General features: G+C 47.8%; 1 protein-coding gene across 2 annotated transcripts in view; it reads left to right on the forward strand.

The window, feature by feature from the left end:
• The first annotated feature begins 267 nt into the window (after nt 1–267).
• PIAS1 (protein inhibitor of activated STAT 1) overlaps nt 268–14,183 on the forward strand; it is a 75,761-nt gene continuing 61,845 nt past the window's right edge. Inside the window, exon 1 of one of the 2 annotated variants that reach the window (XM_066592937.1) lies at nt 268–297. In XM_066592937.1, the coding sequence (XP_066449034.1) occupies nt 274–297 (24 nt within the window). In that variant the 5' untranslated portion in view covers nt 268–273. Of the gene's footprint in view, nt 298–354; nt 389–14,183 lie in introns of those variants that run through there. The other variant, XM_066592938.1, reaches the window with a different exon arrangement.

Below are 14,183 nucleotides of genomic sequence, written 5' to 3' on the forward strand. Positions count from 1 at the left end.
GAAAAAAAAATAATGGAAATAAATGAGAGTTAATGTGATAAAACCACCAGAAAGCTGCTGTGTGACTGGGATCTCATGTAGTTGTGGCACAGCAGGTGGCAACATGTACCCCCGGGATGCCACTACTATCACCAGGGACAACAAACCCCACGTGACCGTCCTCGCATGTTCCCAGCCTCTTGGCGCCTTTATTCAAATCCTACGTGATGACATCACGGGCGCGTCGGAGCCACGTCGCGGCGGGTTCATTACGCATGCGCGCAGAGCGGCAAGATGGCGGACAGTGCGGAACTGAAGGTAAAGCGCAGCTGGAATTGCGGGACCGGGATCCCGCCCTGTGTCCGCCGAGGGGAGTCTTAGGTTCCGGTCGGGGTGGGCCCATGGATCGGTGAGCCAGGAAAGGCGGGGTCCAGAGGTGGAAAGAGCTGAGAGCGCTGTGTGGAGGGCTCCAGTCGCCGCTGTTATTGTTGCTGCTCTCCGTGGTAGTGGAAGGGAGGGGGTGTGGGGTGAGTGAGAGCAGCACGGGGGTGGCTGACCCTTCACCACCGGCTCCGGCCAGTGCCAGATGAATGGACGTGGCCGGGCAGTGATGTGTGTGAGGGAGAGGTGAGGAGCGTCCTGCTGACACCCCTGTCACCCTGCTGGGGCAGCAGCCCTCCGCCGCCCGGTGACGGGTGCAGCTCACCCGGGGGCTGCTATTGTTTCCAGGTAGTGCTGTTTGTACCCCCAACAGGTGCTGCTCAGCCTGCTGCCCGTGGAGGGGCTGCCTGCTGCCCGTGGAGGGGCTGCCTGCTGCCCGTGGAGGGGCTGCCTGCTGCCCGTGGAGGGGCTGCCTGCTGCCCGTGGAGGGGCTGCCTGCTGCCCGTGGAGGGGCTGCCTGCTGCCCGTGGAGGGGCTGCCTGCTGCCCGTGGAGGGGCTGCCTGCTGCCCGTGGAGGGGCTGCCTGCTGCCCGTGGAGGGGCTGCCTGCTGCCCGTGGAGGGGCTGCCTGCTGCCCGTGGAGGGGCTGCCTGCTGCCCGTGGAGGGGCTGCCTGCTCTGATGGGGATGTTTGTTACTGGACTGTAAACATGTATCTTCCTTCTTGCTACATTGTATCTAAATGACCTGCTGAGAACTCTTCACCAGCTCCTCTCTGACTGGAACCATCCTATATGCCAGTTGTCGGGTCAGACTGGCGCCAATGGATCTGGCTGCTTCTGCTGGGTGTCAGCTCTTCGTCAAATGCACCCCATTTTGGTTTACGTTATGATTTTTTTTTCTTTGAGGATTTTGCCCTGCGGATCATCTACTACTAACCCTCCGCAGCCAATTCTGCCCAGTATGAACATACCGTAAGGCCGGGCATCTCTCGTGTGGGCATGCAGCAAGTAGGCACGTCATTGCTGCCAATCCCCATGCACTATCTTGGCGGGTATGCATGCATAATACACGCCTAGATGGAACATGCTGCACTTTATTTACTTTTGCATGTGAAATAACGAGGGTGAGTGGCCCAGGATAAATCAATGGGCATCGCTCAATGAGAACTCGTCCCCATAAGAGCGGCCAAAGGGTAAAAGCCGTCTTCACTGATGTGCTGTAATGAAATCTGCATATGACTTGCGTAGGTTGTGTGACTTAAGTTTTTTTTTTTTTGGCTGGGCAGGTGATAAAATGTGAAAAACGAAATGCGTAATCGCGGATGGCTGCCAGAAGTCGTGTCCGCTGCGGCCAATCAGAAGCCACAATGTGTCTATCCAAACGCTTGAACTCAGAAGTTTGCTGTGGCCCCTGACTGGCCACAGTGGACACTTGACTGCCGGTGGCTGTCAGCAACATGGCAGCAGGAGCTGCTCAGCTGGATGAAGACAGATGAGTATGCGGGCTTTTTTTTTCTTTTTCTTTTTTCCGGTCAGCCATTAGTTTTTTTAAAAAATTTTCTTCTTGTAATCACACAAACCCTTAATTATGGATTTCACTCATTGCAGTAAATGGAATACATGGTGAAAATCCGCCATCTCTCCATGACAGAGGGCATGCCGTGGTTTTGACAAGCCGCAGCGTGACTCCGTTCTGCTGCGAGTGAATGAGGTTTGTTAAAGCCCCGTTGGCTTACATTATACTGTACATTCTGTGACTTCTGTCCGTCCTGCAGATGAAATTTCACAATGTGCTTTTCACAAACTTTTGACATGTTAGGCTGGGTTCACACTAGGCGTATTCCCATCGGAAATCTCGCGGTTTGGCCGCAGCAAAAACTGCGAGATTTCCGCCAGGAGAACCACCGCGGTGGCTTTGAAGCGGCCCGGCCGCTTGCTTTTCCGTTGCGGCTGGCACTCCCATAGAGGAGAGCGCGGCCGTGACGAAAATAAACAAAAAAGGAAAGGTAAATAGACATGCTGCATCTTCTGAAACCGCAGCCGTGGTTTCAGCCGGACTTACCGCAGCGGATTGGCTGTCCCGTGTGGATGAGGTTTCTGAGAAATCTCGTCCACATGGCTGGCCAATCCCAAGATCAGCGGACGCAGGCGGATTTGCCGCGTGGCGAATCCGCCCTGTGTGAACCCAGCCTTAGAAAGAAACGTTAAAAGCTTTGGTCAGTGGGGGTCTCGCTGCTAATTGATAAAAATGAGGGTCCCAGCAGCGGATCAAAACGTTAGATTTTTTAAAATTTATTTATTTTTCCCCCCTTCTGACATGTCAAGTTTGTGAAAAGTGCAGTTACTCTTTAAGGAGAACCTGTTGCTGTTTTTGACAAGGGCCGTAGAGTGAGGAAGCCAGGCTTCCAACCGCTCAACTGTTACTGACTTGTCTGTTTTAGTAAAAACTTGTATTCCCTGTGATATGGCAATTCTAGAGAATCTTCTTTAAAAAAAAAAAACAAAAAAAAACTGTCTTGTGCTGTTCCTCTGTTGTTCCTCCTGGAAATCTGAGTAGATTGGGTGTTAACATTCACTTTTATTAAAGTGCGTGCATACTGAGTGAGCACTGATTGGATGGTATCTGTATGTAGGGATACAGCTGACTGGTAACACTCAGTTGTCAGTTTACTAATACTTCCAGGAGGATTAACGGAGGGTCAGCACAATGCAGAGTTCTGAGAAAAGAGGCTCCAGAATTGTTGTTATGGGGATTCCAAGTACATGTCAGGAGAGCTGATGGCTCCCCTTTAGATGACTGTACCTGCCTTGTAAGGTGAGAAGGACAGAGACTTATTAAAAATGGTACAAAGAAAGTTAAATTGCCCATAGCAACCAGGCTAGGCCTAGTTCACAGCTGTCAGTGGTTATGAGGCTCCCCCCAATGTTCCTGTAAGGGTGTTTATCGCATCTCCTATTTCACGTCTTCCATCTGAATCCTCAAAAAGGGCTTTCGATGGAATGGAGACAAATAAGATCTGACAGTACACGTTGTTCTGTCCGGCGAGAAGTGCAAAGTAACCGAATCGGGCAGAGACCTTATTATGTTTGGCAATGATGGCTTATGCTTTTGTCTGAATCCTGTTTTTGGGGATACAGACGTGACCCAGGATGGAACCTGGGAATGTAGTGAATGTCCCCCGGAGGTTGTAAGGTGTGCAGATTTCGACGTACTACTGTCATCTTGAAAAGGACGTAAAAAAAAATGGGTTGCTTCGGACAACTACTGGACTTCTCATGGTCAGGATGTATGTTGTAGCTGGCACTCCGCTTCATGCATGACTGGCATGGTCAGCAGGAGACTAGAAGTAAGGCTGCTTGCTGACGCTCTCCATGTGACAGCTATGAGTCTTTAATGTACAGATCCAGTGAAATGTAGTCTACGGAGATGAATTTCCCTCTAGACCGCAGTGCTGATGATGTGTAGTAAGACTTCATCTACAGAAAGTGAGAGAAAAGGATTTTCTAGTTGCCACATTTGTCTGTCGCTAATTATACTTCGTCAGCCCTGATCTCCCCCGACCTCCTGATCCGCTCTTCTGTGTATTTACAACTAATTATTCTTATAAATTGTTCTGTCACTTTAATTGCTGTATCGTTTGCCATTGTACGCTCTGCAAATATTGGCACACTGCCCGATGCCATAGTCTGCGGTGCGGCTCTACAGTATTTGGTGAACTCGGTGTCATCTTGCGGGTAAATATATGGTTATTGGCAGCACTTGTCCGGCTTCAGTATGGATTTATTTTTGGAAGGAAGTACCAAATGTTGGCGTTCTCCAGGAGTGATGAGGTTGACGGCTGTATGGAGGAACAAGATACTTCTCACTTTAGAGCGGCTGTTTTCTTTACATCAGCAGTCGTGTTGTACAGATTCTGGTATCTGGGACTTGTGGTGCTTCTAGTTGTATAATGCCTATAGTGTATCACATTGTCTTTGTGGTAGACCGTACCCTGAAGAAGCATCAAATGTACCTATTTGTTTAGTTTGTCTCGTCTTGTACTAGTTTCCCGAAGAAAAGGTATTGATGTATCAGGATAATCCTAGTTCTTATGACATGTAGCCCAGCCAGAGGGGATCTTTCACGCGGGGTGGAATTAGTCCACGTGGATAGTTCTGTGTCCCAATGTTATCCCTGTGGGACTTGAATTCCGCACCTGTTAAAATCCGCGCATCTTTACTTCAAAGTTGCAAAATTAAATTCTGCAGTGGAATTAAAGGGGTTGTCTCGCGGCAAACCTCAAAATTTTACCTTACCCCATTCCCCCTGTCACCCCCCTGGCATAAAATGGCAAAGTAAAGCGGTTTTTAAGCCGCTTGCTACTTACCGATCCGAAGAAATAAGGACTTTAAAAAATCTTCTCCCAAGATGGCCGCCGGTCCTTTCCAAGGGATGCACTGCGGTTTTCTCCCATGGTGCACCGCGGGTCTTCTCCCATGGTGCACCATGGGCTCTGTGCGTTTCATTGCCGATTCCAGCCTCCTGATTGGCTGGAATGGGCACACGTGATGGGGCGGAGCTACGCGATGGCGCGTAGAAGGGGGCGGAGCCAGAACGCCGCTCGTGCCTGGACCGAGCAGAGGGGGAGAAGACCGCACAGCGCAAGCGCGTCTAAAAAAGCAAGAAGACGTCAGAATTAGACGGCACCATAGAGACGAGGACGCCAGCAACGGAGCAGGTAAGTGTATAACTTCTGTATGGCTCATATTTAATGCACGATGTATATTACAAAGTGCATTAATATGGCCATACAGAAGTGTATAACCCCACTTGCTGCCGTGAGACAACCCCTTTAAGGATTTGTTGCGGTTTTCTAACATGCAGGGGATGTGCTGCAGGATGCATTCCATAGTTAAAAACTCATCAAAATTTGCACCAATTGACACAATGCAATGAATATTCTTCATGCTTTATATAAAAATAAAGGATAAATTTACATCTATAAGCCCCAATCTCCCCAGGCAGATCTGATTTGCTGAATCCGCATGGGTCACCCGCGTGGAAGATCCGCAAATCACGCCACCCATAGGGATACATCGGAATTCACAGATGCATGCGGATTTGATTTGCAGACCTTTTTGGTCCAGGAAAAAACCTGTAGCATGCCCCATTACAGTGCAGATCCCGCACGGACAGCATCCACTGAAATCATGGCATGTCTTATAGTTTTGTGTTCCTTGGAACACATCGCCCATTGTTTTTAGTGGATCAGGAAAACGCATCGCACAGCAAGTGCGGCTGAAAGTTAGGTGATGGGAGGAGTTTGTCTGCTAGATGTCACGCTCGGCCGTGTAGGTAGCCTAATATGTATTACATGTTCATTCAGCAGATGGTGGGGGAAGGGTTTAGGTGTCGGACAGCTCCCTTACCTGTTGAGGCCATATGCACGCTGAGCGGAGGAATGGCTAATGGCTGTCGCAGGTGTATGCTCACCTTTAGCTGCACACTGTGTCCCTATTTGAACTCTGTGCCTTAGGCCTCGTGTCCACGGACATAATTCAACTAGCAAATCCACGCGTGAAATCCGCAGATCAATTTTCCTATAGGGAATCATTGATGATCGACGGTTAATTTAACAGCCACGTATGTGATTTATTTCGATTTGCGTATTTCATGTGCGTATTTCAGTATGCTCCAGTTGAATGCGGATCACGCGTGGATGGGCCCATTGATCTCTATGGGTGCGGGAGAACCGCAGTGCATCCGCAAATACGTTTGCGGATTCGCTGCCGATCTTGAAGGTTAAATTCAATTAGGGTGGTGTGGAAAGGGCTCGGAGGTGGCATTGGTTTTTTTTTTTTAAATGCACGGATGATTCGCAGTGCATCCAATGGCGCGTGAAAAATCTGCGATCTCCTACAAGCCAAAAAAATACAATTCAAAGATCATCCGCTACGGAAATCTGCATCAAATATCCGTGTGGGCCATATTGCCCGTGGACATGAGGCCCTTCAAGGTGATGATGTGCAGAACAGCAAATTCCAGCCCAGAGAAGCGCTGCAGGACATTCTGTGACCTGTAGTGCATGATCAGTGATGAGTTCTGCAGCGACAACTTTCTGCTGCCTTCCAGCCTGTTCTTGTGGTCAGTAGCAGCCGCTGGCGGCCCCCTACCGTCTTTATGTTCTCGGCATATGATGTGGTCTGCGAGGACTTCCTGCCTCTCCAGAGATGTTTGCCTATAATTACTAGTTACAGGTGTTGGTCGGGCTGGCAGGCTTTATTTCAGAGAGTTCAGGTCTGTAAAACTAGTATATGCAGACGGCGAGGCGTAATGTTTGCGAGTTTTTACCCTGTCTGCTTGATACCCGTACGCTAGTTGCAGGTACATGTGGCTGTGGGGACCAAAGTGTGGCCTACATGAGCTTTTGCAGCAGTTAAGTGATAAAGTTATAGTCCTGGCCTGTTCACAAAGAGTACAAACTGTCATATCTGCCATGCCTATGGTCATAAACTGGATACAGAAGTCACCCATATCCATATACTAGAGAATGTGTGACCGCATCCAGGCAGTATCAGAATGGAATCAACATAGTTAGCTTTTTCATAACAACCCAGTGGGGCAATTAACATTAAAGGGATTTCCTTGGAGTAGTGCATGCTGGAATTAGTCAGTTTCTCAGTTTACGTGATGCTGTTATATGGACTTCCTGTCACTATGTGATGGTCACACAGGTGTAATGGAGGGAATCGCAGCTCACCTTCTTAAGGGTAACTTCACACAGGCGAGTGCAATATTGGGCTGATATTTTACTTGCCGACATGCGATGTTTCTGCGGATGCAAGGCTTTTTTGTGTTTAAAACCGCTTCGCATCACTTCAGGGAAGTGTCAGAGGACCGCAGAGAGTCTCCTATTTTTTTTTAATTGCAGCACTCGCATGCACCTTGCACGCTCGCTGTGAGATGCTGTGGCGGCCCCATTGAAAACAATGGGCAATGCAAGGCATTCCAAGGGAAGACACAAGGAAAGGACATGGTGTGTGTGTGTGTGTGTGTGTTTTTTTATTTATTTATTTATTTATTTATTTATTTTTGTATTTTTTAATTAATTTTTTTTCTGCACTGCAAAGGAAAAAAAAATTGCTGCTGTGTATGACCCTGTTCAGAAGAATGGGGTTTATATTAATACATCTTGCAGCGCACAAATCCTGCGTGATTTTCTCAGCCGTGTGAAAACTGCCTGACTGTATACTTATGATCTGTAACTTATTTAGGCCTCCTGTCCATGGGCGAATTTTCACTGCGTTCCCCCGCGGCAATAATCCGGCTGCGGGGAACGCAGTAAACGCTTTCCATAGACTTACTATGGAAAGCGCAGCCTGCTGTCCACGAACGGAGAATCAGTGATTCTCCGCTTGTGGGATTTAAATCGCAGCATGCTGCGATTTTCCACAGTGAGCCTATCTGTGAGATGAGCTTAGCGCGGAGAACTGGCAGCTCCTGTGGCGGAGATCTGCCGTGGGATATCGCTGCGCCCGTGGACAGGAGCCTTTAGGTGAATACAGACTGTAATGATTAAATGATCCATTCAGCAGGCAGTAATGGTAATAAAGCCTCAACTAATGCTGTTCTGATGCACCATAAGATAATTTGAAAGTGAAAGTAAAAAAATCTCACCATCAAGATGGTGCCTGATATGCATCAGACAGGGGACTGCACTACATGAAAGTGGCTGCAATGCACATAGGATACCTCCAGAGTGTGACAGGCAATCTGCTGGAGAGGCTGTATAAACATATACAACTGCCAGTTACCTGGTCACAGTACTTTGTACCCCTCTTAAAGAAGTTGTCCCAAAACAAATATTGTCTATAGTTTAATGCAGCCCATAATGGGCACTTTTTATTGTATAAAATAAAAGGTTTTATCCCCAGATATTTCAGGACTGATGTTAGAGTAGCTTCACCTGCTCTTTCTATTGTGTCCACCTCCAGTAAATGTTCCAGGGTGGTCGCACATGCTCAGTCTTGCGCTTCTCTGGGTTGTGGAGGGATCCCTGGTGTGGTGGGCGGCTGCTTCGGAAGTTGCTGCGTCTTCTCTAATATCAGAATAGATGCTGAGCAGTTGTAATTGCAGTAACGCTGTCTGACTCTCCTCACTTGCACATCCTGATTGTTCAGTATAAGCTGACAAACTGTAGTAACGTCTCCTGCCAGCACTTCTATAGCTGGCTCTACACATCAGCACTTACATGCAGATCGTCGTGGTTTGCAAATGACTGCAGCAAAGAGCACTTGATTGCTGGTCGCTGTGCAGTTTTGGAGCAAAGCAGCAGTTCACTGTGTGGCCATTAAAAAAGGGGGTATATAATGGTAATAATAATCATCTTTATTTGTATGGTGCCAAATTATTCCGCAGCGCTTTCAAGCATTGGTTATGTCAAGTTAGGAGATGGCCTTATGATCGGTGGGGGTCCAACTGCTGGGACCCTCATTGATCCCAAGACCATGGATCTAGTCTGTCCGCAAGTGAATGGAGTGGAGGTCATGCAGGTATGATGCTGCTTCAGTCTGTGCCACAGGCTAGAATTTAAGCGCTTTGGTAGTCTCTGGCACTGTCATTGAGGTGAATGGAGCAGTAGAATACCTGCACGACCCTCCGCTCCATTCACTCAGGGACAAACCAAACCCCTGTTCTCAGATTGGAGGGTGTCCCTGTGGATAGGGGATAGCCCTTTAACTCTGAAACTGCTTTTAGCTGTATTAGTTTGCAAATCGCGCCAATCTACATGTTGCTGTTTTCAGCTACGTTATAGTCCCATCTTGACCGTACCATGTGACCCCTCCACCACCACCATTCCTCCCCCACCATTTCCCCAAGACTCATTCATGATCTAAATAGGTGGGATAACCTGACTTCTCCAGAGACAGTGAAGGTGGGAACTGCTGTGTGCAAATGAGGTTCTGCTGCATGTAAACTATTGTCTTCTCCAAAAGCAGCATGGGGTTTGTTTGCATCCTAAAGTGTGACATCTCTATGCTAAAGAGTATCTGCCTTAAAAAAACAAAAGGCTTATGTGAATAGGCCCATCTTAACTAAGGGGTCTATTTTCATGTGTCTCTATTGTTCCATATTCCTTATTTGCATAAATAACCCAAAGGAGCATGCATGGCCTTAAGTCTCCTCACACCCCTTCTGGGTGCTCTCCTTGGGGAGAGACTATACCCTCCCCCTTTCCCCGACCCACTTGACCCCCTAGGTGTCTCCATACACTTTTTGGGTACTCTCCTTAAGGAGAGACGACACCCCTCTTGACCCAAGACACAAAACTCGCATGCTAAAAATGACTGTGAAAGTCCTCTCTCAAACAATATCTTTCGGCAAACCATGTATCCCCTTAAGTGGCAACGGCTTGGTATTCCCTGAGATAATTGCCTACAAGCATCCTTTTAGGCACCAGTTTGGGTGATCGTAACCATTTTCTATGGGACAAAAAAAAAATCACATTCACATGCGCTTTTTTTTTTTTTTTTTTTTTTTGGCAGTGCGATTGTTCTATTGAAACGACATACGTTATTCACACTTGTTTTTTTTTTTTTTCCCTTCTTAAAGGGGTTGTCCTGCGAAACAAAGTTGGGGTATACACTTCTGTAAGGCCATATTAATGCACTTTGTAATGAACATTGTGCATTAATTATGAGCCATACAGCAGTTATTCACTTACCTGTTCCGTTGCTAGCGTCCTCGTCTCCATGGTGCCGTCTAATTTTCAGCGTCTAATCGCCGGATTAGACGCGCTTGCGCAGTCCGGTCTTTCTTCTGAATGGGGCCACTCGTGCCGGAGAGCCGCTCCTCGTAGCTCCGCCCCGTCACGTGTGCCGATTCCAGCCAATCAGCAGGCTGGAATCGGCAATGGACCGCACAGAAGACCTGCGGTCCACCGTGGGTGAAGATCCCGGCGGCCATCTTCGCAAGGTAAGTAAGAAGTCACCGGAGCGCGGGGATTCAGGTAAGTACTATCTGTTTTTGTTTTTTTTTAAACCCCTGCATCGGGTTTGTCTCGCGCCGAACGGGGGGGGGCTATTGGAAAAAAAAACAACCTGTTTCGGCGCGGGACAACCCCTTTAACTCATTGTACTCTAATAGAAGATTGCATGCTTTAAAGCCCCCTTTCCATGGGTGATGTGGAATATCGCTAGCTGGGAAGAGAACTGACCGTTCTCTGTGGTGAGCCTATCTGACAGATGGGCTCACCGCGACATGCTGCGGTTTTTAAGTCCTGAGAATTGCTATGATTCTCCGCTCATGGACAGGGGGCTGCGCTTTCCATGGCAACGCTATGGAAAGCGTGCTTACGTTACCCGCGGCCAGATTATCGCAGTGAGTAACGCGATGCAATATCATCCGCTGACAGGAGCCCTTAGAGTGCAAGATCGCTGTGTGTTTCTCAGGCATTGCACTCGCCATGTAACTACAGCCTCAGATGTGTCTGAATGCCATAGGTGCCCCAAACAAGTTAATGTGGGTGGTGTGTATACGGAGTATGGGGTCTGGATAGTTAAGGCCCACTTACACAACGAAGATCGCAAAAACTTGTTCAAATGAGCTAAAGGCAGGGATAACCGTCACGTGTAAATGCCAAGCCGTCCTGCACTTGCCATTTATCGCTGAATTACAGCCTGCATAAGGCTGCATTCCCACGAACGTATATCGGCTCGGTTTTCACGCCGAGCCGATATACGTTGTCCTCGTGTGCAGGGGGAGGGGGGGAATGGAAGAGCCAGGAGCAGGAACTGAGCTCCCGCCCCCTCTCTGCCTCCTCTCCGCCCCTCTGCACTATTTGCAATGGGGAGAGGCGGAACGAGGGCAGGGCTACTTCCTCGCAACTTAGCCCCACCCCTGCCCCTCCTCCTTTCATTGCAAATAGTGCAGAGGGGCGGAGAGGGGGCGGGAGCTCAGTTCCTGCTCCTGGCTCTTCCATTCCCCCCCTCCCCCCTCCCCGCACATGAGGACGAGGTATATTGGCTCGGCGTGAAAATCGAGCAGATATACGTTCGTGGGAATGCAGCCTAAGAATGATCATTCGTTCGCATGTCGTTAGGTTTAACTGGAATTCCTCAAGTCTTTTAAACCACTTGAGGAGAGGGGTGATTGCTTGCCCAGCTAAACACAATGACTCCGGCTGCAGAAGACAATGGCTCTTTATTTGCACTAATTAAAAACCTCCTGCAGAGAGCTTCTTCATGAACACTGGACCACCTGAGCAAACACTTGGCTTCTGTCCTCCAGTTTAAGTTGTGTTTTGTTTTTTTTTTCTTAACAGTTTTTTTTTCTCGCGCCGTCACTGGGTGATGTGGGTACTTGTGGCCTACCCGCAGTGTCCGTTGCAGACAGGCCACAGGTCGGATGGCTACCACGATTCTCAATGCATGAAATCGCAGTCATGTGAATGAGCCTTTATGGTTTTACTCGATCTGCGCTCTTACTACTATATTATGGTAATACACATGACTGCCTAGTTTATAGCATTTATAGCTGCTAAAGTGAAAACATTAGGCTGGGTTCAAACGGGACAGAATTACCAGCGGAATGTCCGCAGCAGATCAGCCGTGGAATGCCTGCCTCTTAGTGCGGGTTTTCAAGCCTCTTTCACCCAGTGGTTGAGAGAGGGTGAGTTCCATAGCGAAAACGGCGATACAACTGTCAAATTGCCCTGACATGGACTTGAAAGAAAGTTTTCTGCACGGGTTTTGTGCGGGTTATTCTTGCAACGTGCGAACAAAATTTTCAAAATCTGTCCCACCTTGCTGCCACTGTAAATGCAGCAGAATTTCCGTACAGACGGTCGGCACGGAAATTGCGCCACAATTCCACCCTGTAGGAACCCAGCCTTAAACCCAATGTCCACTGGTGGATCTGATTTGCGTAATCTGTGTAGGTCACGCGCATAGAAGATCCAAAGATCAAGCCGCCCATAGGGATACATGGGCGTACACAAATAAAATAAAGCATGCAGATTTTATTTGTAGAAAAAAAAAATTGCAGCACGCTCCATTTCAGAGAGGAACACACATGGACTGCTTCCATTGAAGTCAATGGAAGCCATCTGATCCGCGGCCCGTCCACAATTCAATTGTGGAAAGGCCGTGGATTCCGCAGTAGAGCTGGAGTTTAAAAAATCAAAACAAAAAAACCCTCCACTGTACACGTGCGGCAGAGCACTGGCTGGCGCTTCCGCACAAATAATAGTAAATTAGAGTGAATCAGTGCCCACCATGAACATGCATACGATCCTTGAAGGCGTTGAATAAGTGTTCGGCTCTTATTGGAGTATGTATCTCCATGCATGACTTGTACAGTTTGCAGTGGATAGCCATGTGATGTAATGTGTCTACCAACAGCGTCCAAGATGTGCTCTATTGGAGATAAATCTGGGACCATGTGGGCCAGTTCATAGTCGGGGAAACCTTACAAGGTATTTGTTCTGATGGCTGCAGTATGTGGAGCGGCATTATCCTGTTGGAAGATACGATGGTGCTCATAAAGGATATGATGACGGGGTGTACCATGTGGTTCATGTATTGGCAGGCAGTTGTGCCTTTAACAATGACCAACACAACCGATTTGCCCCCAAACCATGATTCCAGGGGTTAGACCTACCGGTATGTAGTGCTCTGAGATCAAAGCAGGGTAAACCCTTTCTCCAAAATGCTGATGGATACTTTGCTTGTTGATTTGTCCCCAGACGAATTGGGACTTGCCACTAAACGTATCTGTTTTCCATTTGTGTGTTACTTTGCGTCTAGCCATACACAAAGTTAGTCATTGCTGGCAGTGATATCTGGTTAATGGAATACACTGGATGGGGGTCCAGGAATGCAACCCAGCTTTAAGCAATCAGTTTTACAGTAGTCTGGGGGATGACCTAGACTCCAACTACTTCTCAGATCTGTGTTGCAGTTGCCACCTGCACAGTTTGGTGGTCTTCATGTCGGGTGTCATGCAGGAACCTGTGCCAGCTCTGCGAGTACTGGAGCCTCTGGTCGCTCTTGTACAGCCCGCGGTTTCGGATACAGCAATTTGTGAACGCATGTGTGAGAGCAGGTTTTCTGTGTACTGACATCGCACTACAGCTAGTCCTTTGGGGTATTTGACGATATGATACCCCCATTTCGAACATGCCAATTATTCAACCTCATTCAAAGTCAGACATTTGGGTGTATGGAGTTCAAACTCTACAAATTGGCATACCTGGTCACCGGCAATCTGTGGGCAAAAAAGGGTCTTTCTTGCATAACACCCTTTACAGCTTGTAAAACTAAAGCAGTGTATCCTTCATGTACACATCATCAAATTTTTAATTATTCAATCCCCTTTATATGGAGAGACTTTGATCCAAGTTTCATACACTTTATTTACAGATCAGTATGTAACACTTGCAATATCCAGTATAGTTTGTTTCGATTCCTCATTATTTTTAGTATTTGTCAGATCTGTTCAGTCTGGATGTACGTAAGGAGGTTCCAGTGCACAATACTTCTCAGTATTTCTAACACAGCTCTGTGTGCTATAGCTGTACCAATGTAAATGCGGGCAGTCGTGCACTATTAGTTCAATTGGCATTTAGTGCTGGTTTTTAGCTGGCATAAAAACTATTGTTTGAATGCTCAAAATTCATTCCTTTTGAATGGAATTTGTTCAGTTTTTGAGCGGATTGCTGGCTTTATGTGCTCACTTGTTTGCCTTGCACACATAATCAGTAGACTGTTTACTCTGCCAGGAGAAGACAATGGAATCCTGCTGGCCAGATAACCCTCGCATAAACAAACGCCCAGCTGAGCAA

This window comes from Eleutherodactylus coqui, chromosome 2 (assembly GCF_035609145.1).
Source record: "Eleutherodactylus coqui strain aEleCoq1 chromosome 2, aEleCoq1.hap1, whole genome shotgun sequence".
NCBI lineage: Eukaryota > Metazoa > Chordata > Amphibia > Anura > Eleutherodactylidae > Eleutherodactylus > Eleutherodactylus coqui.